Consider the following 25,955-nt stretch of genomic DNA (forward strand, 5'->3'; position numbering starts at 1 on the left):
TTCCTTTTCCAAATGAGCATTTTATTTGAACAGATACATAAAAATGATTCCAATTTTAAAAAATACTAAAAACATACATCAACCACAAAAGCACTTCCTCTGACTGGAGGAAAATGGAAGTGGTTATTTTCAAAATAGCCACAAACACAAGGAGCCAACATACACCAACATGACATGCGTACACCTCATTCTTGACAAAAATAAGTTGTTCTAACACGAATGCTTTGTTCCAGCTCCTCCGGTACATTCCCCGTGAAATCTGTTTGCGTATATGACTCAAAGGCACTCAGTTCAGAGGTTATAAAGTCCTGAGCTCAAATAGGAAACAAGATTCCCAACTAAAAGTTGAACATAAATTCCAGCAGAACACGAAATGTTTGAAAAATGTAGTATTGTATATAAATAATTCATAACAAGAACACAGAATGCCAGACAAGACCACGCACATAAGGCGAAGGAATATCCTCAGAATCAAACCGGTTTCCCTTATTCAAGTTTATTTCAAGTCCTAAAGCTGATTGCTGTTGTTGTCATTTAAAATTGTAGGAAAGTTAAAGTTTTAAAAATATGAAAAATGTTTAAATCTAGATTAAAAAACAAAAACAAAAGCAAATCAAAGCGAAACAGAAATAGTTCCTAAGCCTAGTCTCCCAACCCATGAAAAGGCTCTGCTGGGAAACACAGCGGAGCCTGGAGAAGGGAAGGCTCAGCGGACGACCGAGAACTAAAGGACAGCGGTCAAGGCACCTGCTCCAAGAGCAGTTAGAATTGGTCATCCAAACTATGCCCTTAGCGTTCTCTTAACAAAACAGGGACACATTTACACATGAAAAAGTCAAGTTCACTAACACTAGGTAGGGTCAACATTCAAGCTCAAAATTAAATCTGTATTTTGCTGCAAAGAAATGAGAAGTTCACCTACAGTAATTTTCTACTGCTACTAAACTAAAGCGAGAGTTGATATCCTTTAACATACATGGTTTGACAGATACTTTCTTAGTTTTAAAATAGTTTTTCATAGGTGCATAGAAACGTAATGAGGATGAGGACATCTCCTGCAGCATCCATTAAGGTCATAAGGCCCATCTCTGTTAGTCACCTTAGATGTGAATGCAGCAGGCCAATAAGTTAAAGCTGCCCACAGTTTTCAAAGTGCTCCTCTTCCCACGACGAGCGCCTCAGTTTCCTGGGTTTTCTGGGTGACGATTACTTTCAGTTCTTTTTTCTGGTGATATGTACAAGAAGTTACAGCAGATATACAAAGGGAAGACCAGAAGCCTGCTGTCCAAGTTCATCACCACTTGTTCCTACAAGACAGATTGGTAGGTTTAATGACAGGTAGACAGCAACATTTTATAACACTTCTAAGTCAAGCTGTTGAATAAAGTGAACTCAAGCAGCAGGGTGGGATGAAGCACTCACCACAGCTTTAACTGTAGACTCCGGCCCGTTAGATGTGTGTGTGAGCTTGTTCCCTGCATTTCCCTCACTGTTTGCCTCTGGGCTCATAAGATGGTACTGAGGACTAAAGCTGACAGACAGAGCCAGCTACTCAACAGGACAGCTATTTTCATTTTTATAAGATTCTCTATCAAATTCCTGCATATTTTATGAGCATGTAGTAAACAGAGGCTGGGCTCACAGCTCAGAGGCAGAGCACATGCATAGTGCTATCTGAGCTCGTCACTACTTTTGTCCAACATGCACAGGCTCTAGTTTCAATCCCCAACACCTGAAACAAGCAACACACAAGCCCCTGTGCACAGTGAACTGCTCACGTGGTTTCAGGTTTTAAGACACCAGTACAGACCACAGACTAAGGCAGGGAGCTGCTGCTGTTGTCACCATGCACAGCCCTGCCCTTATCTAAATTCCCCACCAGGCCTAGAATACAGCACATAGCATTATCATGTAAAAGCATTTTGAGTTCAGCTACATCTATGCACAGGAAACCTCCCAAAGACAGGTGTCAAGAGCCACAAGGAACCACTGATGCCTTGGATCTCTCTGGACCTCACAGATCTGTCCCAGAACCAGAGAGCAGAGTAAACCCTTAAAGAAGTAGAACTGAAATGATGGTCCCACATCTAACCCCTAGCAAAGTCCCATAGGCTGTTACTCTATACATTTCAGGGATGACTATAATCACTGTTTAAATTTATAGTCTGAAGCCCAATTCCTATGAAGATCAACTATGTGAGAGACCAAAGTAGGCGTAAAGAGCTCTTTTTGCTGATGTTGTTGATTGAGACAGGGTTTCTCTGTATAGCTCAGGCTGTCCTGGAACTCATTCTGTAGACCAGGCTGGCCTCAAACTCACAGAGATCTGCCTGTCTCTGCTTCCTGAGTGCTGGGATTAAAGGTGTGCACCACCACTGATAATAGTACAACTTTTGTATGGGGGGGGAGAATTTAAGAATATAAATTTAGGTAAATGTATAGAAATTTTATTCAAATATAGCCCACAATTTCTCTGAAATCACCCCAATAAGAGTAAAATCAGGACACTGTCATAGTGGCAGATGGGCAAACGGTGCTGCCAAAGTGATGTCAGCACACATCCGGGTCACTCTGCCTTGGGCAAAACTTGCCCTGCCTCTTCAACTGAGTATAGCTTTACTAACCTTTACATTACATTTACTAAACTTGATGATAATCTTTGAAGCCATGCACACTGATGATAAAGAGAAAAAAACACAACTGTGCACTGATGAAAACCAACCAACCAACCAACCAATGTCAGGGGTCTGAGTGCAGTTAAAACTGGCCTCAGGTAGGTCGAAGGGCTAACTCCAGGGAAAAGAGGAAGCCGATGTGGACACTGTCTCAGGCCAAATGGACACATCACTCTTGGAGTAAGCTACATTAATCCTTGTCTCCAATCCCTAACACACTGGATGGCTTCCAGCATCCTCAAGCCTTTAAACTCCACTCTGTATGCCTCCACTGAAACACCTGCATGGTGAAGTGCTCTCTGCTGGGTCCACTCTGGCTGTGAGGCTGTGGAGGCCTTGCATGGCAGCAGCTTCTTTGCACACCAGGCCTGCTTCCAGACGAGAACCCACACTGCTGTGCGCAGTGTCTCCACCACCCCACCAGTGTTAGACCTAGAGCCCATCTACCCGATACTTCAGGAGGGAAGCAGCTTTAATTCCTCCTTTCTGAGCACCCATCCTGTATGCTTTCACTTCCCATCCTTGCTCCTGAATGTCTCCCCAGGTTATTTGTTCATTTATTTAGCACCTATCTGACATACCAGTCTTCCATTATGTCCCATACCGCGAATTCCTGGATGGTCAGGGCTTAGAGAGACACTGATACAAACAGTTTTAAAATGAAACCAAGTACATGCCCTCTGATAAGAAACATCATCTAATGTAAAAAGTCATAAAGGAACAGAAAAAAGTACTGATGACAATTACACAGTCCTAATAAGAGTAAGAATCACTCCAAAAGAAGAAATCACTAAGGGAAAAGGAAGCCGATCCATCACCTTGAAGATCTGGAGACTGGCAACATGTGACAAATGATGCTTAAACAATGTAAGTCTTCAGTTTACACAGGGAGTCAAGTAGAAACAAAACCCCAATTATACCAGTAATCAAATAAGTGAAATTTAAAGCTAACACAATTTATTCTTTCTTATCTCTCTCTCTCTCCCCCTCTCCCTCCCTCCCTCCCTTCCTTTTTGGTAAAGATTTATTTATTTCCCATGTTTATGTGTGCCTGAGTATATGCATATGTATGCAGTGCCCTCAGGAGTCAGAATAGGACATCTGATCTCTGGAACTGGAGTTACAGACAGTTGCGAGCTGCCAAATGTGGGTGCTGGGAATCAGACCCATGTCCTCTGCTAGAGCAGCAGGTGCTCTTAACTACCAAGTCACCTCTCCAGCCCCCGAATTCCCTTTCCACATCAAGTAAAAGATTAGAAGGAATGCAATACCCTACTGGATGTACTCTCCTCTGCTGCTCAGAGGGCTGCTATCTGGCCATTAGAAAAGGCATGTGCTGCCAGGAGTAGTGGTACACACTCGCAATACCAGTAATCAGATAGTGGAGGCAGAATAACCAGTTAGAGCCAGTCTAGGCTAAAACATAGAAACACACAAATAAATAAATAACACCAGCAGCACAGACACTGAGCACAACAATCAATCAATGGGACCTCTTGAAACTGAAAAGCTTGTAGGGCAAAAGACACAGTCAATAAGACAAAAAGACAGCTTACAGAATGGGAAAAGACCTTCACCAACCCCACATCTGAAAAATAGGGGAAAATAGGTAAATAAATACACACCAAAAAAAAAAAAAAAAAATATATATATGTGGGTATGTGTGTTTCTTATAATAAAAACATTGAGACAACTTTTACCCAGCAAAGATGAACAATCTAAATTATGGTATTTTCTGTTTTTTTCAGCATAATACCTGTAACACGTGGAAAACGCATACACATAAGTGACCAACCAAAAGCCTTCAGCCGTCACCTGCAGTCCATCACACCAGCTCTATCTGTACTGACCTCGCTCCACCTCCTTCAGCTCTGAAGTGACCAGCAGCGCTCTTGCCCCTATCTCACCCACCTGAGGCTTCTTATGCTCACTTTTTCAGCCCAAGGTTCCCTGCGCTGTCATCACACTCACCTCCTTCTCAACTGTCAGCCATCACATCTCCTGTCATCAATGTGACAGGGGTTGGGGCTTCTCTCTCAACATCACTCAGCATGCAGCAGGCACAAAAGCACTAGGCAATAAAGTGGGTATGTATGATTAACTTGGCCTGGAGCCTTTTAGCTTTCTGGATGCTTTGAGGTGTGGCTATTTGTTATGAAGTTTCAGTTAGAAGGTAAGGGCAGACATTGATCATTTAGTCCCAGGGCCAACAGGGAATTTCAGTGCAGGAAGACAGGAATTTGAAGGACCTCATTCCATATCTGTTGAAAAGAACATTCCCGGCCGGGTGGTGGTGGTGCACACCTTTAATCCCAGCACTTGGGAGGCAGAGGCAGGCAGGCGGATCTCTGTGAGTTCAAGACCAGCCTGGGCTACCAAGTGAGTTCCAGGAAAGGCTCCAAAGCTACACAGAGAAACCCTGTCTCGAAAAACCAAAAAAAAAAAAAAAAAGAATAAAGAAAAGGACATTCCCACATACTACTTGCCATGCCTGTGTCTGCCTCTTCTGTGGATCTGCGATAGTGCCCAGGCCTCTCTCACAGAAGCCAAGCACTCTGCCATGAGCTGTGCCCGGCCCTTTCGCATGGCAGCTACAGTGGAAGGGCACACCAGGGAGGCCCGTGAGGGCACAGCTACTGAGTCTCCTCAGTGCTGGCTCTTCCATCTGAAGAAATAAGAGCTCAGCAAAGGACTTCCTACTGATGTGGTAGGCTTTTCAAAGAGACACACTTCCTCGCCATTTAGCACTCTCACTTTCGTTTCTGAAAACGGTTAACTTTCTCATCCCAACATGTCAAAGTTTATGCATGCTTGTGGATGGACGACACAAGCAATGACTTCAGAGATGATAGGGAGAATGTTATGGATGCCTATCCTCTTCCCACTCAGGAGCAATCGAGGGCTGTCAGGCATCTTCAGGACATCTGCTGTGAGATGTGAATAAGTGCTCCAGGGACAGGACAGAACAAACACTGCGCAGCTTTGTGAAGATGACATTCACAGGAATTATTTCCTACCACCAACTCCTTCCTTCCCCTCATATGATCTTCTGTTTGGTTTTGTTTTTGTTTTTGGAGACAGGGTTTCTCTGTGTAACAGCTCTGGCTATCCTGGTATTCGATCTATAGACTAGACTGGCCTTGAACTCACAGTGATCCACCTGCCTCTGTCTCCTGAGTGCTGGGACTAAAGGTGTGCGCTACCACCACCTGGCAAGAGGATCTTTTTGTTTTAAAGGATAGGGTAGCCCTCATCTGAAAGTCTTGAGACAAGAGTGTCAGCCTTTGTATTTTTCCAGATTTCAGAACATCTTAAGTTTACACACAGATTCATTTGTGCTTCATACACACATTCACACAAACAGACTCAAGGTAACTGTATGCATCATTTATTGAAAATATTGTTTCATGATGGACCACTCCCTGTGGTGCTCAAAACACTTTAGATTTTAATACAGCATTTTGGGTTTCATGTTTTGGATCCAGCACACCAGGTCTATAGTGCTAGAATCAATTGAGCTCTGCAGAAGTGACCAGGATATTTTCACCTTTACTTTGAAAAAAAATTCAACTAATTTTCACATCAAAATATTGTCATTTTAATGTTAGTTTTACTTAAGAGCTTCAAAGACTCCAAACATACATACAATGCAGCCAAGTGGCAAGCATACACACACACACACACACACACACAAGTACACATACACACAAGCATACAAGTTCATGTGCACACGCACACACACACATGCACACAAGTACACATACACACACACACACGCACACAAGTACACATATACACACAAGTACATGTATACACACACATGCACACAAGCACATAAGTTCACATGCATACACACACGCACACATGCACACAAGTACACATACACACAAGTACACATACACACACAGGCACACATACACACACACATGCACACAAGCATACAAGTTCACATGCACACGTGCGCGCGCGCGCGCGCGCACACACATGCACACAAGTACACATAGACACACACACACAGATGCACACACGCGCACACACACACATACCTGGTCTTTTTCAAGTGTCAGTATTTGGTAGCCAGTTGCTCTACTGCATATGAGTTTTCCACTACTGTCAAAAGAAGCCAATCGCAATCTAAAATTAAAAAAAAAAAATACAATTTTAACGTGGAGACTAATGTAAACAAGGCCCCCCCATTCTACTTTGCCCTTTGGTATCCCTGGAAGCCTTATTTCTGGCAGTGCTGTGGACTGAGCCCAGCCCAGTGCCCTGGATATGCTAGGCAAATGTTACCATAGCTCCAGCTCCAACCCTTGGTTTTTAGGAACAGGTCTCATTATGAAGCTCAGACTGGCCTTGAACCATGATCTTCCTGCCTCTACCTCCTAGGTGATGGGATTACAGGAGTGAGTTCTTTATAAAGGATTTTAAAGTTAACTCTATTCAGACTTCTAATTTGTGTTATTCTAACTATTGTACAAAAATAACTCTGAAGTGACCTGTCATCACCATGGACGGGGACGGACACACACACACACACACACACACACACACACACACACACGAAGCTTACCATTTAGTTTCTTTGCAATGGCATCACCGCATGCGTCCTCAGAGCATTTACACCTTCCCCAGTTGACACCATCCCCACTAAGCAGTAACTCTTCAAATCTCTCCCCCAGCTTACTTTCTGTCCCATAAACTTTTCTATTCTAGGCATGAGTGGAATCAGGATTGCTGGAGGGTAGAAGCAACCTGTGTGAGGCTTGAAAGATAACTAGATAAACATGGGTGGTAATGTACACCCAGCACAACTTTTCCTAAAACGGAAAGTTCAACAAAGGGCCAGCAATCCTGATTGAGTTGATTTTTGCAAACAGCATCACTCAGCTACTTTTCCCTGTCAGTCCACAGCACCCTCTCCAGGAGGTGAATACCAGCTTAGCTTTCAGGCAGGGCTGGACACAGCATGTCCGGCAGGTGCTTTCTAAGAACACCTGTCTTACTCTAGTTTGCACATTTTATTTGCTAGGAATGTAACATGGTGACAGTTTCAAGCCTAGAATCAAGGTGTCCATCATTCCTACTCTAGCTCTTATCCTGAGATACGTTAAAAAAAATGGAGTTTTCTCAGCTCCTGGTACTTCCCCATATACTGTGTCTTACCCAAGGCCCACATTGGTGATCAAGGTTTCATCTCATTCCACTGGTGTAGGAAGTGGGGTGCCATCCTACCTAAATGCTATGCTCCTTCGAGGCTGTAAGCTGACAGATCCACTACATGGCTGATTCAGTGTATTGCGTTTGAAAATGATGTACCGATTGGTGTAAGTCACAAGGAGGTCAAAGCCGAAATTAAAACCTGTCCACCGCCAGCAGTACTAAGAAATACAAAAGATTCATTTCAGTTCATCACATTAGCAAATCATAAATTAAAAGTTCAAGTTTGTTTCCCCCTTTCACTTCAAGTATGTGCAAAAGAAAGCACTTTCTGTCTATGCCTCTCCCAAGTGACTCTGCTCAAAACATCTGCCCTGGACTTGAGACACCATCTGTGGCCAGGCTCCCCACGCTTTTTCCTATTTCCTTTCACATTGCAGTCCCATCCCAGGCAATCACGCCTCCCACTACAGTTCTGAGTACAGACAGCTGGGGTACCGGCATCTGTAGTGAAAGTGACTAGGCTTAGAAGCTCTCTAAAACGCTTCAACCAACAACCAGACATATTAAGGCCACTCTAGATACCATCGCCACAGCTACCAGTTCATCAGAGAGGGAAGCAAGGCAGTGTGGGAAAGGGTAGAGTGATAATATAGACATGATGAGACGCATTTTAAGGATTGATCCTTGAGGGATTTCTCATGGACACAAAGAGTGGAAGGAAAGAATTAGGCATCCACATAAATGCAGTTTGGAGCATATATGACAGATGAACAAAGGTGCTTCTCTGGGTAGGGAATCCTGGGGAAAACTGACAGATGCTCCATCTGAGATGCTCTAGGTATCTGAGAAAGATGCTCAGTGGGAGTCAAGAGCCGTTTCTGCAGACAGGCTGTAATGTCAAGGGAATAAATGAGAGCACATGGGACTGAGCATAGACAGGGACAAAGACCTGAACCTTAGTCAGTAGTATCGCTAAGGAAGAGAAGAATCCAGTAGACTTTAGAAGGAGCAGCCAATAACGTAGGAAGAGAACTGTCTGAGCATGTGTCCTGGAAGTCAAATGGAAAGAGACCTGCCAGCAGGGATAAGTGAAAAAGGTCACTGCTGCCAAGAGCAACAAGAACAGAACAACACTGGAACATGGATCATCACTGACACTGTTGTGTGGTTCCAGTGGAGTGATGAGAATAACTGCAGGGAGTCAAAGAAATATGAGCAAGAGCAGGAGGAGTCAGTCCTCAGGGACCAGTTAGGACCTGAATGAGTAGGTGCAGCAGAGTGAGGTGGGCACTGCAGGCTTCTCAGTGTTAAAGGCTCACACCCTTAATCCCAGCAGTTGGGAGGCAGAGGCAGGTGGATCTTTGAGTTCACATTGAAACCCTGTCTTGAAAGACAAAAAACGAAAACAAAAAGATGGAACCAAGATGGTGGACAGGACAGGACAGACAGCGCAGGACAGCAGCAGATCGCCAAGGCTGGCAAACTGCTGAAAGGAAGGTATACAGACTCCTACCACAGTGAAAGGCAAAGGCACCGTGTGAGCATCAGACGAGCAGCATGGCCCTCATAAAGTGAGAAGGCAGAGTCACTTCAGACAGGGAGGACATGTCCACTGGAGAAAGGTAGGCAGCCTACCATGCAGCACCACAGACCTGGGTGATATTCATGGTTACAACACTACGGAAAACCCACCAGGAACGGTGCTTGTCTCTGGCCTTGTTCTGGCTAATTTTACATCTACTTGACACAAGCTAGATTCACTTGAGAAGGAAACTTGATTGAGAAAATGTCCACACAAAACTGTCCTGCAGGGCATTTTCTTGATTAATGATTGATGTGGGAGGTACCTTTGAGGGTAGTACCACCCCTGGGCTGGCGATCCTGGATGGTAAAAGACAGCAGTCTGAGCAACCCAAGATGAACAAGCCGGTAAACAGCACTCCTCCACGGTCTGCATCAGCTCCTGCCTCCAGGTTCCTGCCCTAACTTCTTTCACTGATGTAGATTAAAATCTACAACAACAATAATCAACCCTCTCCTCCCCAAGTTGCTTCTAGTCATGGTGTTTATCCCTACAATAGAAACCTTAACTAAGACAAACCTCTAAACAAATTTCAGCCTACCTTAGGTACTCCTTCATAGTCTATAGGAATTGGGACTTGCTGAGATGAGTCCCACAGCATCAAATGGGGAAATGGAAAAGTAGATGAATATAAACAAGAGAACGGTTTTAAGGTGGGACAAAAGTCAAGTAAAAAAGCAGGGAGGTGACAAAAAGGTGACAGGGAAGACTGTCCATTTCAGTGGAGAAACAATGTTCAAGTCCTAGACCACAGAGCTAGAAAGAGAAAAGAGTGGATGTTGGAATGGACACTTGAAATGGAGATTTCAAAGGTGATGTCATCAGTAGGAATGAGTGTCTTGGCAGGGTAGAACACAAGGCCACTAGGAAAAACGTCGGGATACAGATGCTGACACTGTCAAGCCTGTGACCAAGAGCAGTGTTGAGGACAGACTGAGGCCCGTGGGTGACAGGGGCAGGAGAGCTAGCAGGTGATCACGCACCCCATCTATCTGCTTGGAAGGAAGGAGCTGCAGTTCACTGAGGGATGAAGCAACAAGATGAGGACTGAAGGAGACAACGCCTTCTCTGTCACACCACAGCCCTGAAGACAGGCCTGAAAGAACCTTTGAAAGGTGGATGAGGAGACAGAGTTGGGAAAAGAACCAGGTGAAACTAGACTGGGATCTGAGGGTGGAAATGATGGCAGGTGGGCTGATGATCAACTTAATGGACCACAGCCAGCTTTTAAAACAACAGAGAGCAGGTTCTCCAGAGACAGTGGGTAAACATTCCTTCTTGCACTCCCACATCTGCAAGCTCTATGTAAAGAGCAAAGGCAGCTCTTGGTGTGGAGAGCATTCTGAAGGGACAGACAACTTTGAGTTAGGGTAACTGTGAAACAGAACCTCACTAAGACTATGCAACACCTCCCGCACAATCAATCTCAACTTCTGTTCTGCAGAGGGACCTTCTCAAGCTTCTTGTCTGGACTCTAAACCCAAGTTCAATGGTTTCAAGCAAGACTGAGTAACTACTGAGTATGGTGGCTGTAACCCTTGTTCAGGACAGCAAGCTGTAGAAAAGATGAAATAAGGTCTTCTCAAGCCATGACATGCTAGCAGTCAGGAATCCCTGACATCTGCTTTCTTACACTTACAATACTTTAAAAGAACACGTACTTATGTATTTTTGAGGTAGTATATGCCACGGATATCCCACTTTTACATATCACATTAGGAAAACTGTAAACACATGAAAGTAGAGCGAAGAGTGTAAGAGAATGTTCTCAGCTTGCTGAGAACAGAGACCACAGACGTACTTACTTCTCCATCTTTGGCAAGCTTTCTACCACACCTCATGCTATTTCCCTCAAGTTCTTCTTTATTGATTTCTTGAGGCCTAAAATGATATAAGTCATGAACTTTCATAGATAATAGGCAACTAGCAATTGAAAAAAAAGAACTGAGTTTAAAAGAACAGAAAATTGCTGGGCAGTAGTAGTGGACACCTCCAATTCCAGCGCTCAGGAGGCAGAGGCAGGTGGATCTCTGTGAGTTCGAGGCCAGCCTGGTCTACAGAGATAGTTCCAGGACAGCCAAGGCTACATAAAACTTGAGGGGAGGGGGGCAGCACAGGATAAGTATTACTTGCACCTGAGGGGGTGCTTGCTGGGGTTTGGTAGAATGTGTATTCTTTGCAGAGGAGAATACAAGCAGTCTATTTTTCCCTATGCTTAAGAGTGTCAAATGGACATAGGATTTGGTCAGCGGAGTGTAGGCTAAGCGTGAGATGACAGAGGTTTCTGGGATAGGCTGCTTGCTGAAGGCTACCATAGGCCATGCTCATGAGTTTCTCCTCAAGTCTTCCTGAGTTCCCAGATATGTTCTGTGACTATTCAACTTTTTAGTATGATACTTTGCAGGCATAGGAAGGAAAACAGCATAATAAGTCAAATATTTTCATCATCAAGCCTCAGTAACCCAAAGAAGCAACTCAACATCATCAGATTTCTGTATTTGCCTTCAGGCAGAAGTGACACACTACATTTCTGTTTCAGAAAGATAATCCTCTTCAGTCTGGGAGAAGATCCTGGAAGGCAGCTTTACTAGATCATAAGACAAAGTCTGCACACTTTGGAAGCTGTGAAGCTGGACCAGGCACTCAGCAGCACGAACAAGGCTGTGCAGTCATACAGTATACTTGTATGCCCTCCCCTGTTGCCTGTAGTGCTAAGGCCTAGGACATCCTGCCTGACAGGTCGGCATTTGACCCGAGCTATGCCCCAGGTGGCACACACATTCCAGGGGTCAAGCAAACACTTACAGAAGCTGTGTCCCTGCTAAGAGAGAAAGGATAAAGCAGAAAAAAAACCTCAGAAACATCCTGAACTTAAAGCCCAACCTACAGTGCTACAGTGTCACTGGGAACTGCTTGATACCAACACTTCAGATACGCTTTCCACTAATACATGGCTCATTTTCTAGTTCTTAATTTCTCCTACTTCAGTAATTTCATCGTCTTTGTGTTGATAAGTATGCTACAGACAAACTTGAAAAAAGATGAGACTATATATAAAATAGAAATTTTATAAACCCAGACAATAAGAATCTTGTAGCTCAGGCATGGTGGTGCATGCCTTTAATGTCAGCACTGGAGAGGGAGATGCAGACAGATCTCTGTGAATTTGAAACCAGTCTGGTCCAGTTCCAGGACAGCCAGGGCTACATAAAGAGACTCTGTCTGTCTGTCTGTCTTTTGAGGGGTGGGTGGGAGTTTGAGACAAGTTTTCTCTGTGTACCTCTGACTGTCCTGGACTAGCTCTGTAGACCAGACTGGCCTCCAACTCACAGAGATCCGCCTGCCTCTGCCTCCCGAGTGCTGGGATTACAGGCGTGCGCCACCACCGCCCAGCTTCTTGTGAATTTTATAGAACATTTTCATATATTTGCTGTTTGGACAGAAACTTACAACTAAGCTATTGTTTTTTGGAAATTCTTTGGTGCATAAAAATGGGTTAAAAGAGAGTGGGGGGAAAGTTGTCCTAGGCCTCCTTTGTGCACTATAACCCGATGGCTTTCATTCACTCAATGCAGATATCTTCAAAACCTATTTACTAATCATAATTTGACATCATCCCACAATATGAAGATGAGCTTTATCTGCACATAAATTTATAAAAGTGTCAGTTTAAACAGCATGGCAGTAAGTGAGTGGATGCCTTTAAGAAGTCATGGCAACCATGTGAGGTGCAAACAGTCTTGTGCATGTGAACCACGTCTGCTGCATGCCTGACAGCAGCAGTACCTCAGGCAGCACCGACTGCAGCTGCAGGGTGACACCATCAGACTGAATTCTGAGGGGAGCAAGCGCCTCCTCACTTTCTGTTTGCAGGGCTCTGCTTGAAGAAGTCTTGAGTCCCATGGCCATGCTCACAGGCTTTCTCAAAGTTGCCGAGCACTGGGCAGCTTTCCCTCCAGCCCTCTTTTCTGCCCGTTTTTTAAGAGAGCCCTTCCTAAGGAGCGCCACTAAAAATATAGTGGAAATTCAGAGCAAGGCTTACTTATTACTTACTATTTATGTTGGATTGGGGACTCTGGTAGAGCACTCAGTCTAGCATATGCCAGGCCCTAGGTTCAGTCTCTCACACTGGATAACCAGTAACACGATGTAATATACTTACCCCACTTCACTGTCTTGTTCAGCGCGGAGCATAGCCAGCCACTGCTGTTTATACACTGAGGACAGCCATTCTAAAGTATAAACATCAATTTAACAAGTAGTTGGTAAAACTTATTTCTAAACTTATATTTAAAACAGCAATTTACAAAGCAGGCAGGTTGTTTTATAAATACACAGCAACAATGAGACTCTTAGCTCTACCGTGATAAAGGGCGTTAAGCCTTCTCCTAGACTCAAGAAGGACCTCCTTTCCAAAGAGAGAAAACAGGCTATGCTGGCACTTCCGTTTGCTCCTCACTGCACATCGGTTCCATTTGTGAACATTGTTCCTAAGAGTGTTTTCGGGTATTTTTGGACCAGGCCAGCCTTGAACTTACAGAGATCTGCCTACCTCTGCCTCCTAAGTGCTGGGATTAAAGGCATACACCACCACTGCCTGGCTATTTTCAATTTTTAATAAAGTTCTGTATTGGGAGAATTTAATAATGGGTTCTTCATCTATTGAGTTATCTGTAATAACACCTCATTAGGGGAAAAGCCATCTGTCAAGTTCTAGAGTGCTCTGCAGTGTGTGTGCACAGGGAAGTGGTGTGGAACAAAGGTCTTGCTGGCTTTTAACTTTACCTAGTAGAAGAGCAATGGTGTGTAACCTGCCACCATCCACACAAAATCTAAGACCACAGGAGCTGAGAAAAGACAGGGGAGGTTCCACAGACCAGCAGAGAAGAGAGGGCTGAAGAGACAGGGGACTGTGAAAGGGAATGGGGCTATGAATGGAAGGTGAGGTATCGCCTGAAAACAGATGCCGAGCAATTCTGATGAACAAGTCATGGCATTATTCTGCAAAGATACATGTTCCCAGAGCTGAGGTCAAACAACGAGAAGGTAGGAATCATATAAATAACCTGACCGGTTGGGAAGAAAGAGGGTAAATCAAGGAGTGATGTGGAGGAAGGAGTAGGGGTTAAGTCACAAGCAGTACTAGAAAGGACACTGGGGGCTAGGACTGACTGTGCCTGTCTTAACCTCCTGGTCCTTGGTCACCAGGTTGAGAGATAAGGTTCTCTTTAGTACAGCTAAATAAATAAATAAATAAAGAGGAGACAGATGATTTTGAGATTTTGTTATTTTGTTGATCCCCACTCTAGAAAACAAACAAACAAACAAACAAACAAACAAACAAACAAGGTTTTGGAGGTGTGGAGATAAGATGGATGAGAGCGGAGGAGACCTAACAGAGGATACAGAATAAGACATCTGATGAGATGACCTATGACAAATCTAATTTCATGACATAACGAACCTCAATTGAGCCTAACATTAAGACACCCCCTCTCCTGCTGAGGATGGAACCCAGGGCTCTGTACATGGCACTCAAGAGCTCTGCCCCTGGCCTACATCTCTAGCCCGTTTCCTTCTGAGCACATATACCAATGAGCCACACGACACTTTCCGCCTCCTTACAAAAGCATGACATTGAATTTTAACTTACATTTTCTTTTTAAATTGAAGTTTTGAACACACAGAAAATTTTGCTTATATTTATAATATGGAATGAAGTTTATTTTGTCTTCTCAAATCATTTCACATCAGAAAGAAAAAAAAAACCATGACATCTGGCCATAAGTCTATTTAAAAGAAAATTTATATCAAATAAAATGCTTCAGACTCAGGTGTTTATATATACAATTTGTCTTTCAGACATAAAACTTGTCCCCTTGTACCAGACATACCAAATGTAAATTATATCAGACTGTTTTCCAAACTCAACCATCCTTAAAGATGGGGCTGGAGAGACAGCTCAGTCGCTGCTCTTTCAGAGGACCCAAGTTAGGTTCCCTGCCCACAATCAGACAGTCCACAACCAACCATGTGTAACTTCAGCTCTAGAGAATCCAATGCCTGCACCTGTACTCAAATGCACACACACAAGACATGTACTGACACACAATTAGAATCAATCTTTTGAGTACCCTGAGGAAAGTTTGATTGGAAGAACATGTCATAGGCTTTGGCATCTAATTTCCATCTCTGCTTGGGGTTTAGGACACACTAAAACTACTATAGGCTTGGCACCCTGCTTTCTTTCTCTCTTTTTGATGTATTGTGCTTCAAAACCAGGGTCTTGAACATGCTAGGCAAATGCCCTAATGTATTTATACACTACTAAATGCAGCTTGTTACAAACACAACAGATTTATAAAAATATATTCTTGTTTCAAGAAATTTGAATTATAATGAGTAGACATACTTGACTCGACATGTTTAGGAATTCAGAATGAGAAAAACCAGAAACTAAGCAAATTTAAGGGGAACTAATAAAAAGAGCAGCTGTACTTTTTAAACATACCAAAAGTAATTTTTTCAGGCTACTATCTAAAACAGTGCACTGGTCAAGGAACCTGAGGAATACCCAGAGCCAAGTGTGTGGTTGTAGGCTTCTAACAGCAGCACTTGGGAAGTGGAAGTCAGAGATCGAACGCTTCAAGCTGGGGCTGAAGCTACCCCTTACGAAGCTACCCCTTACTGGTAGGGCCTGGCATGCAGCACAAAGCCCTGAGTTTGACCCTCAGTACAGCAACAAAACAAAATACTCTATTGCAAAATGCTTCTTAGTCACTTAAATATTGTGGCAGGTACTTTAACAATGAAATATGACATGGGAAAGCAGTATGAAATGTGAGCACTAGATATTTTCACATGCTCATCTCCGTGGGCATAAAGATACATACCTTACGGGATCAAAGATGACTTCCTCATTTCTTTAACTGTTCTTTCCTATGCAAGTATGAAATGCTATAATCAGAAAAACATGACTTTAAGTCACAAACACATCAGGTTTTCTTACCTGAAGGTACCAGAGAATCCTGCTCAATGATTCTTGCAGAAGCCAGATCACTGATAATGTACTGTAGCCTTAAATGTCTGAACACGGACGCAAATGGTTTTCCCTGCTCAGTTTCAAGGAAAGTCGTCCCTTCAAAGTCTATTAAGAAAGTTTTAATTAAACAGCATTCTTGTCAAACGTGCTGTTTTACTAAATGTTTCTATGGACACACATACACACACACACACACACACACACACACACACACACACACACACACACAGTCTGCTACAATGCAAGTAAACTACTTCCAAGGATTTCAACAGTCTTATATATCTAAGATGTGAAAAACCTTAGAGGAACTATGAAAAATCTCTCAAATTAATTTTGGTACTAATCAGGTCTTTGGCTGAGACTTCAGCTGTCCTTTTATTTTTGTGGTTGATCTTACCAGAACAGTATGGTGGGAGAGGTGTGCTTGAGGAAGTGGCTCATGTGAGACTTTCTCTTTCTAATCCCTTCCCGAGGAACCCAGGACATATGAGGGTCTCCAAATGACCAGGACAAGAACAGCTATCTATCCTTCTAACTTATATCAATAATGGACACCACATGCAGTTCTGAGCTGCCTGATGTGGGGTGCTGGGAACTGAACTTACGTCTTCTGCAAGGGTAGTACTCACTCTTAACAACTACTGAGCTATGTCTCCAGCCCCAGGAAGGGCTGCTTACACACTCTGTGGTGCGTGTCACACACCACCTCTGCATCTACTTTCCAGTCAGTCATGCTCAGAAGCAGTCCAGAGGCCCTATCAGGAGTCACTGCCTGAGAGACGGGGCCTAGCTTACCAGGGGAACTCTAATCTGCCAAACAAGCAAGTATAATTCCCAGGATGAACTGGAGACAAACAAGGGAACAGTAAGTAGTTCTGGGGTCAGAATGCAGCCACAGGTCAGGAGCCTTTCCTTATTCAGCACTGACTTTCCTGCTGTGAATAGGAGGCTGAAGCAGGAAACTGCTCAGCTCTTTTCCAGCTCTAAAACCAAGTCTGTAAGCGAAAGCCAAGGCCTGATTTTAAGAAGTATCATTAAAAGAAAAAAAAGGTGCTGGGGTGGTAGGGGAGATTCTCAATATAAGTTTCAGTATACCTTTTTTCCACTTTGAAAACCAGACATCTGTTTCTGTCAAAAGCTGCTTTAAAGACCCATTCCAGGAAGGTACTAGCTGAAGGAACATCCACTAGTTAAAAAAAGAGAGAGAGAGAGAGAGAATTGTAAGACTTTATCACTTTATGATCATAGTTTCAAATAGTCCTATTAAAAAAAAACTTTTTTAGAGATGGGGTCTCATGTAGCCCAGGCTGGCCTTGAAATTAATATGTAGCTGAGGATAATCTTAAACAATCTGTGGAGTGCGGGGGTTATAGGACTGGGCCATTATACTCAGTTTAAGTCAGCAGTTCTCAACCCATGGGTCACAACCCCCTTGGCAAACCTCTATCTCCAAAAATATTTACATTAGACTCATAACAGTAGCAAAATTACAGTTATGAAGTCTCAATGAAAATAATTTTATGGTTGGGAGGTCACCACAACATGAGGAACTGTATTAAAGGGTTGCAGCATTGAGAAGGTTGAAAACCACTGGTTTAAGAGGTGCTGAGTACTAAACCCAAGGCTTTGTACATGCCAGGCAAACACTACCAATTGAGCTACATCTCTAGCCTAAGATAATGGCTAATATTTTCATTTTACAAGCAACTGCAAGAAAGTCTAACTATTAAAGTTTTCACGTGATCATGGCAGGAAATGGAGCTCTGATGGTAGAAACTCAGTGCATATAATAATAACAGTCGCAAGCACACCTCACTGAATCAAATATCTACAGCTTTAACATACATAACACATTGGTAATTCTGTACTAATTTATTCTAATCACTAACAAAAATAACACTAAATATGTTGCAAGCCCACAAGACTGCAAAAGAAAGTGAACACAGGAGAAGGAATTTCTGACTCTGTGATATTGAGACGGTATGGAAGCAGTAATGAGTGTGGATGTTCAATCTACAATTGTCACGTAGAGGCTGAACACATCACCTAATTTCTCTGGGTTTAAATTTCTTCATTCACAACCAGAGTGTCGTGGAGTGTCTCCCCCCAGTCACTAAAGGGCTGTGTACTGAGTGTTTATAAGCATGGTGCTGGCATCAAATCAGCTACACGGACAGAGTGATTGCCAGTGGAGCTCACAGGTAAAAGTGGGATCCCCCCACATTTTCAACAGCACATATGTTAAGTTTCCTTAAAGAAAACTAACATCTGCAGTCTCATCTTGACCACAGATGCGCTGTGACTTGGAAGGTTCTCACTGAAGGTTTCACAGCTACATGAAATGCACACTACATTTTGCACAGGGACAGCGGATTACAGGTGATACAGTGGGGCAAGAGCAGTGGCCTCTGAGTACAGATGCCAACCCTCACCAATGGTCAGAGTAATCGCTCATTTTTTTTCAATTGTGAAACTAAATGAGACCTAAATCTGTCAAAAGAGTGGAAAAAGCTGGGCTTGGTGCTCCTATGTGTAATCACAGCACATAAGAGGCCGAGGCAGAAGGATTGGTACAAGTATGGGATGCAGAATGAGGCCCTGCCTCTGGGAAAAGAAAGCAAAACCAAGTATTGTGGTGATTTGAAAGGGAACAGCATTATCTGAATACTTGGTCCTCAGTTGGTAGAACTGTTTGAGAAGGATTAGAAGGTGTGGCATTTTGAAAGTGTGTCAATGGAGGTGGGCTCTGAGGTTTTAAAAGCCCACCAGAGGTCCAATCTTTCTGTCTGCCTTCATCTTGCTGATAATGATATAAACTCTCAGCTACTTCTCCAGCATCATGCCTGCTTGCCTGCTGCCATGCTCCCTGCCATGATAATCATGGACTAACCCTCTGAAATTATAAGCATGCCCCCAGCTCAATGCTTTCTTTTATAAGTTGTCTTAGCCATGGGGTCTCTTCACACCAACAGAACAATAACTAAGACAGTCATGAACCTCCAAATCTAAAGAAAGGCTTAGGATCTGGCACATAGCCACCTGCTTGAGATGGCTTGGTGAACTGACTTAGGTTTTCAACTGTGGTGATAGAGAAACGCGCTAAGGATCACATACTTTCACTTCAGGAGAGAACTGAACAAATTAGAGGAGTCACATGACACTTAATGATGTAAGTGTCTTAGGTTAGGTGATGTGGCCACTATAGGCTAAATAAGCATTGTGAGCACATTCAGGAGGGTGAGGCTGAGCTGTGGTGTTCAGGTCAGTCATTTTCAGCTTGTGATGATGGCTTTCCCAGACATAACCCACTGTAAACCAAGCAGCGCGTGCAGTCCTGCCTAACTGAGCACTCATAAGCACTGTTTCCAGCTGTTCACTGCGGGAGCAACTGAAGTAATATTCCCGAATACACACATCAGTACCTTTTTAAGAGCTGTGTATACATCCATCTCCACTTGCATCACAAATAAGTTAGATGAACCAATGAGCTGCTTCATGACGTTTATACTGGAAAAGACAAAACACAGAAGTAAGCTTGTCTTCACACACACACAGCTGAAGGACTCTGGTGAACTTTAATTTTTACTTGTATGTATGTAGTATGTGTGAGTGCAGGCCCATATGTGCCCTGGTGTGCAAGTGTAGATCAGAGGACAACTTTCAGGACTTGGTTCTCTTTCTACCACAGGTTCAGGGGCCTGAGATCAGGTCATGAGGCCTGTGTAGCAATTGCTGTTATCTGCTAAGCCATCTCGCTGGCCCTAAAAACTTTTCTCTGTCAAGTGAAATATGGAATTGAAGATGGCAACAATATTATCTGCACAAGACAGAGCTCCTTCACTAGCACCCCATCTCACACGAGTCTCTTAATTGTGACCCTGGGTTGTGAAGGATCTGCAGAACCTGCATTTATTCAGATGCTGAAAAGTATTACAGAATCTGACTAAACAGCAGCACCCTCATCTTCCTCCCTCTATTTCTATGCAAAAATAAAAAACAAAACAAATCGAAAATTCACTAAAATAGCTGCATCTTCAAAGTAACCTTTCTTTTCCTGAAGCAGGAAATTGCTACAGACCAGGCTGTTCTCAAACTTGCCATTCTCCTGTCTTAGCCTTCTCAGTACTAAGATTATCAGCGTGCCACCACATACTGTTCAAAATAACCTTTAACATCTACAGTTAAAAAAACACTTAGTCAGAAAGTCCATTTAAGTCAGTCATGGTAGCTTGTGCCTGTAATTCCAGCAAGAGGATCTATCTCTGTGAGTTCAAGGCTAGCCTGATCAACACAGTGAATTCCAGGACAGTCAAGGTTACACAGGGAGAACTTGTCTCAGAATAAGATGAGGAGGTACAGCAGTTTAAAGTTAGAAAGGAAATATGGTTACTGGCTGCTCGCTCTATTTTTTTCTCTCCTTTTCCTTTAACCAGAAAAGCTTCCAGGTTTTGAAGATGACTCCTCTATGACACCTTCTTTTTGAAAGTTCAGTGAGATCTCTAACATCTCTCCCACCTGAGAAGCCATGACATACTAAACCCTTTGTTGTATTCATTTTCATCAAAATGCTTCTAATCCCAGCATTCCAGAGGCAGAGCTAAGTGAATCTGTGAGTTCAAGGCCTGCCTGATCTACATAGTGAGCTACAGGGCAACCAGGGCTGTATAGAGAGAGCCTGTCTCAAAACCAGAAAACCCCAAAAACAAAACAAAACAAAAAGTAACAACAACAACAAAACAAAAAACACTTCACACTTGTGACAGACAGTTATACCTTAAAGCCTTCAAAAAATCATTCCCATCCAGAATTTTCCAGGCTGTCTGACACAGGAAAGCTCTGACCATGGAAAACACAGAACAACCAAACTGCATCATTCACAGCCCTCAACGGTACAGCTTTAATACTCCAGGGACATCAAGAAGAAAGTAGGAGTGAATGGTATGTAAATGCAGTTCAAAGGGCCAAGCTAACTATGAGTATAATTTTATCAGGTTCAGTAAACATTACTTTTAAATTTTATTCTGTGTGTGTGTGTGTGTGTGTGTGTGTGTGTGTGTGTGTGTGTGTGTGGAGAGAGAGAGAGAGAGAGAGAGAGAGAGAGAGAGAGAGGGAGAGAGGGAGGTGTGGTATTTATTCAGTCTGTGTATACAGTCAGGGTGCTTTCACTAAATTGTTTGCTCTTCTTCTTTTCCTCCTCTTCCTCCTCCTCATCCTCTTCTTCTTGAGACAGGGGCTTACTATGCAGCCCTGGCTGTCCTGACTTGGTATGGAGACCAGGCTGCCCTCTAACTCAGAGATCTGCCTGCCTTTGCCTCCCAAGTGCTCAGATTAAAGGTGTGCGCACCAGGCCTGGTTCTCATGATAGTCTTTGTGTCTTACAAAGACACCTGGAGTACCTGAGCAAATGCACAGTGTCACTTTAGGATGATTTGATGTGAAGGTGCTTGGGATCCAAATACCTGAGTTCTTTGAAAAGCTCCACACTCTGGTGAGTCATCAGGTTGTTCAGAAGCCACTCGAGGCACCTGAAAGGAAAAGTGTGGTTTGCTATTTTATCTGAAACTGGTAACTCACTGACATCTTCGAGTTTAGAGAAAAGATATTAATCATGCTAGGCCATGCTCAAAGTTTTCACCTCAGTGATCTGAAATTTAGTATAGCTTTTGTCAGTAGTTATTATGGGATATTCCCTTTATATTAGTATCATTTCTCATTAAGAAGTTAAATATCTTTTAGACGTTACCTTCCGTACCATCTGAAAACTGCAATTCTCAAGAGTCAAACTACCCAGATCCACACTAGTATATGGAGTCTACGGTGCCTACTCCTTCAGTGGTGGCCACAGCTGTACGAGCACAGTTCAGCCCCACCGTGGTCAGCGCAACTCTGAGCAACTAACGCTTAGTCCAGAAGAAAAGCGGGCTGTCAAAGTAACAAATTCTATCACTCTATTCTTTCCCCCACTAATTCTTTATTTAATTCTCATCAAACTACAAAACAACCAAGTTCCCAGAAGTGGGATGGGGAAATAGGAAAGCGACTCACTTTTTCTTTACCGAGTCTAACCCATAGGTGCCTGCTGATGCATGATAGCCACACACGGTTTTCACACTGATTGTTTCCTTCATTGTCTCACCACACTGCTGTATCAGACCGTCCTGCAAATATAGACAAGCACTGGAGAGGCCATTTCACCTGGGAAAATCAGCTCCCACATGTGCTTTTAAATATCAAAAAGGAAAAACAAATCAAGATAGCAAGGAAGGGAGCAAGACAACTCATTAAGTGCAGCAAGCCTAAGTTTCTTCTAAGTCAATACAAACACTGAAGAAAGGGTCCTGTAGTGGGTAGCCAATAATTTCACCAATAGGGTCCAGCAAGTGCCCCGCTCTACACCTGGGATGGGGAACCAAATGGGCAGGGGAGGCACAGGGACAGGGAAATGCTGCGTGTCTCCTTTCTATTTCCCACTCTGGACCTTTGCAAACTTCTTCAACAGCACCTTCCGTGCGTTTTTCCTGCTCTTATTAATCTAAGAACTCTTTACACAGTCAGCTAATCGAGAGACAGGGTAGACTAAAATTTTAATCTAAAAGAGCCACACAGGTTTCAAATACACCACCTCCCACGTACACAGAGAATATTGTCATTTTTCATTCAGATTTCTGAAATATATTCATCATGCAACTATATTATTAAGTTAGAATTAGTAAGTTATAAAAATAAGGCAGAAAGCAGATTTAGAACAAATCCAAAACGACCAAAGTTAGAAAATATATTCCAAGTAAGTATTGGAAAGAAAAATATTTGAAAAAATATTATCAACCAGGACAATAAACAAGCTAATAACTAGCACTTTTTCATTTTTATTTTTTTTGTTTTTTTTCCAGACAAGGTTTCTCTGTGTACAGCCCTGGCTGTCCTGCATCTCATTCTGTAGCCCAGGCAGGCCTCAAACTCACATAGATCCTCCTGGCTCTAACTTCAGAGTGCTGGGATTAAAGGTGTGCACCACCACCGCTTACCCTAATAACTAGCACTTTAAACAGACCAGCAGGTCAAACCACAGAAGCTTAAATTAAAGCATAACATTGACACATTGGTTTTTGAACTTAATTCTACATCTTTCTTTTCCTAACACCTCCACTTCACTGTCCCAGTAGACCCCCGACCACCCAACTTCCTCTTCTGGAGCCTTTTCCTCCCTGTGGTTATTACCATTACCTTCATCTAGATGGCATTTGAACAACCGCAGTACATTTGTGTCTCTAAAGTGCACGCTTTCCTTCATACACTGTACCTGAAATAGTCCTCTGTCATTCCAGTGTGGGGCTGGGAATCAAACCCAAGGCCCTGCACAAGCCAGGCGAGTGCTCCACCACAGAGCTGTACCAACCTGAGGTAGAACAAGTCTTTCCCCGATTAAAATCTTCCAAAGGTGCTCACAGGTCAAGTTAAACTTTGTAACATACAAAAGGAACCCGCATGTGCTGGGTTTGGCCTTTCTCTTTAATCTTTTTTTAAATTTTTATTTATTTTTTGTTTTGTTTCTTGAGATAGGATCTTATCATGTAACTTCGGCTGGTCTGCAAGTCACTCTATAGACCAGGCTAACCTTGACCTCAGAGATCTGCCTGCTTCTGTCTCCTGAGTGCTGGATTAAAGATGTGCACTAGCATCCCTGGGTATTTGAGATGTTTATTACTTATGCTGTATGAACGGTGGGGCACACTTCACAGTGTGCATGTACTGGTCAAGGATAGCTGGGGACTCGGCTCTCTCCTTCCACCATGTGTGTCCTGGGGATGAATTCCAATCGTCAGCCTGGGTGGAGGCACCTTTATAGGCACATAGCTGTCTTGGCAGTCCTCCAACTCTATTTGACTGATGCTGGGAACTCAGTCTCCCTAGCTCTCTAATCCTCCATTTTCTCCCACTTCGGTCTCTCTGTTCCTGGTCCACAATGCTGTTCTGCCCCCTTTTCACACATGCAAGGTAAGCACACTCCAAACTCAATCCAGAAACACAGTGTCCTGGAGGATCTAGGCTGAACTGGCCCTTCCTATCTTTACAAGTTCATTGGTCCCCACAAGGTGCTTATGCTCTACTCTTACCACGGTAACTGTCTGGACCTTTTGGCACTGTGAGCTCCTTGAAGGGACACACAGACTGTCTATGTTTAGGGACTACATCCTCTTTGGCCCCCTTCACCAAGTCCCACTCTGTGCAGTATACTCAATATACAGTCACTGAATGACACACATCATTTATGTAGGATGATATCACAATCAGGAACCTTAAATAACAGACTCAGTGTTTCTTTGACCCACTGAACTAAATTACTGATCATGAACCATCTGCTCAGCGGTCACGTCACTGATGGACAGAAATCTGCAGAGGAACGTGGCAATCGAATGTTCCCAAATGGCAACACACCAAGGAAGCTACTCAGAAATAGCTCCCATCCACTTCACACAGGGATCAAAGCCCCTCAATTTAACTAACGGCTTTTAGTCAAGTATTTTCAACAATATCTAACAATGGTATGTTTATACATTTTGTTTTAAAAACTGCAGAAGCAGAATTTCACTTCTGTTTAAGAGGTATGCACGGAGATCTACCAGGCACTGTGACACTGCTGAGTGGTGGCATACTCACCAACTGCAGCATGCAAGCTGCAGCCAAAATGGCGACGACACGGCTGGGTTTTATTAAGACGTCATCTCGATACAGTGATCCAAACGCAACCTGCAGTGCTGAAAGGAAAGTACACACACATAATGAAATGCTGCCTGCAGGTGTGCGGCACGCCCTGCAGAAGCAGCAAGGACATCAGCTTGAACCTAGAGACGTGGCAGCCATCGCTATTGATGGTATTAATACATAAGGTGCTTGCTGCAGAGGATTCTGCCCACTCCTGCCACATTCTTCTCTGTCTAATCTTAACACAGTCAGTAGTTAGAATCAAGGCCTCCTGGAAGACAGTTGTGTCAGAACTGATGAGCAGATTAATCACTAAGTGTAGGTACACAGCCCTTCACTCTATGATAGTATTCTCTTTAGGTGAGTAGGTAAGGAGCTCACTCACTATGTAGCTCAGGCTGGTCTCCAATTCACAGCAATCCTCCTGCCTCAGCCTCCTCAGTGCCAGGCTTATAGTGGCACCCGGCCACTAAGGTGTGAGTTTAAACTCCTGGCCTTCACTGTGCCCCCTCAGGCCCAGCCCCTAATGCCCAGCTCCTCACAGCTATCCAAGACCGCTACTCCTCCAATGCCACTGTCACGGATGCTCTCAGTTTGCTGTGTGAACACCCCAAGTTTCTTTGCATATATGGAGCAGGCCCTGAGTTTCTCCACTCAGCCTATCAAATGAGATGAGCAGAAGGAGAAGCAGGCTAGGAATAGGAGAGGGCGGTCTATGGAGGCTCATGGAGCTGTTTTCACAAGCCTGCAACCTCTCCCGAACCCTGTTTCCTCAGCCACAGGTCCTTCT

General features: G+C 43.5%; 1 protein-coding gene across 1 annotated transcript in view; it reads right to left on the minus strand.

Moving 5' to 3' along the window:
- Positions 1-25,955, minus strand: part of Gmcl1 (germ cell-less 1, spermatogenesis associated) — a 38,771-nt gene continuing 12,816 nt past the window's right edge. The window contains exons 4-14 of the mRNA XM_036182115.1: positions 25,121-25,218; positions 22,508-22,620; positions 21,922-21,987; positions 19,885-19,969; positions 17,558-17,648; positions 16,430-16,567; positions 13,583-13,652; positions 11,226-11,301; positions 7,911-8,056; positions 6,722-6,809; positions 1-1,307 (exon numbers count right to left, since the gene is read on the minus strand). Of these exons, the coding sequence (XP_036038008.1) occupies positions 1,179-1,307; positions 6,722-6,809; positions 7,911-8,056; positions 11,226-11,301; positions 13,583-13,652; positions 16,430-16,567; positions 17,558-17,648; positions 19,885-19,969; positions 21,922-21,987; positions 22,508-22,620; positions 25,121-25,218 (1,100 nt within the window). The 3' untranslated portion in view covers positions 1-1,178. The remainder of the gene's footprint in view (positions 1,308-6,721; positions 6,810-7,910; positions 8,057-11,225; positions 11,302-13,582; positions 13,653-16,429; positions 16,568-17,557; positions 17,649-19,884; positions 19,970-21,921; positions 21,988-22,507; positions 22,621-25,120; positions 25,219-25,955) is intronic.

The sequence above is a fragment of the Onychomys torridus genome, chromosome 3, assembly GCF_903995425.1.
Source record: "Onychomys torridus chromosome 3, mOncTor1.1, whole genome shotgun sequence".
NCBI classification, from domain to species: domain Eukaryota; kingdom Metazoa; phylum Chordata; class Mammalia; order Rodentia; family Cricetidae; genus Onychomys; species Onychomys torridus.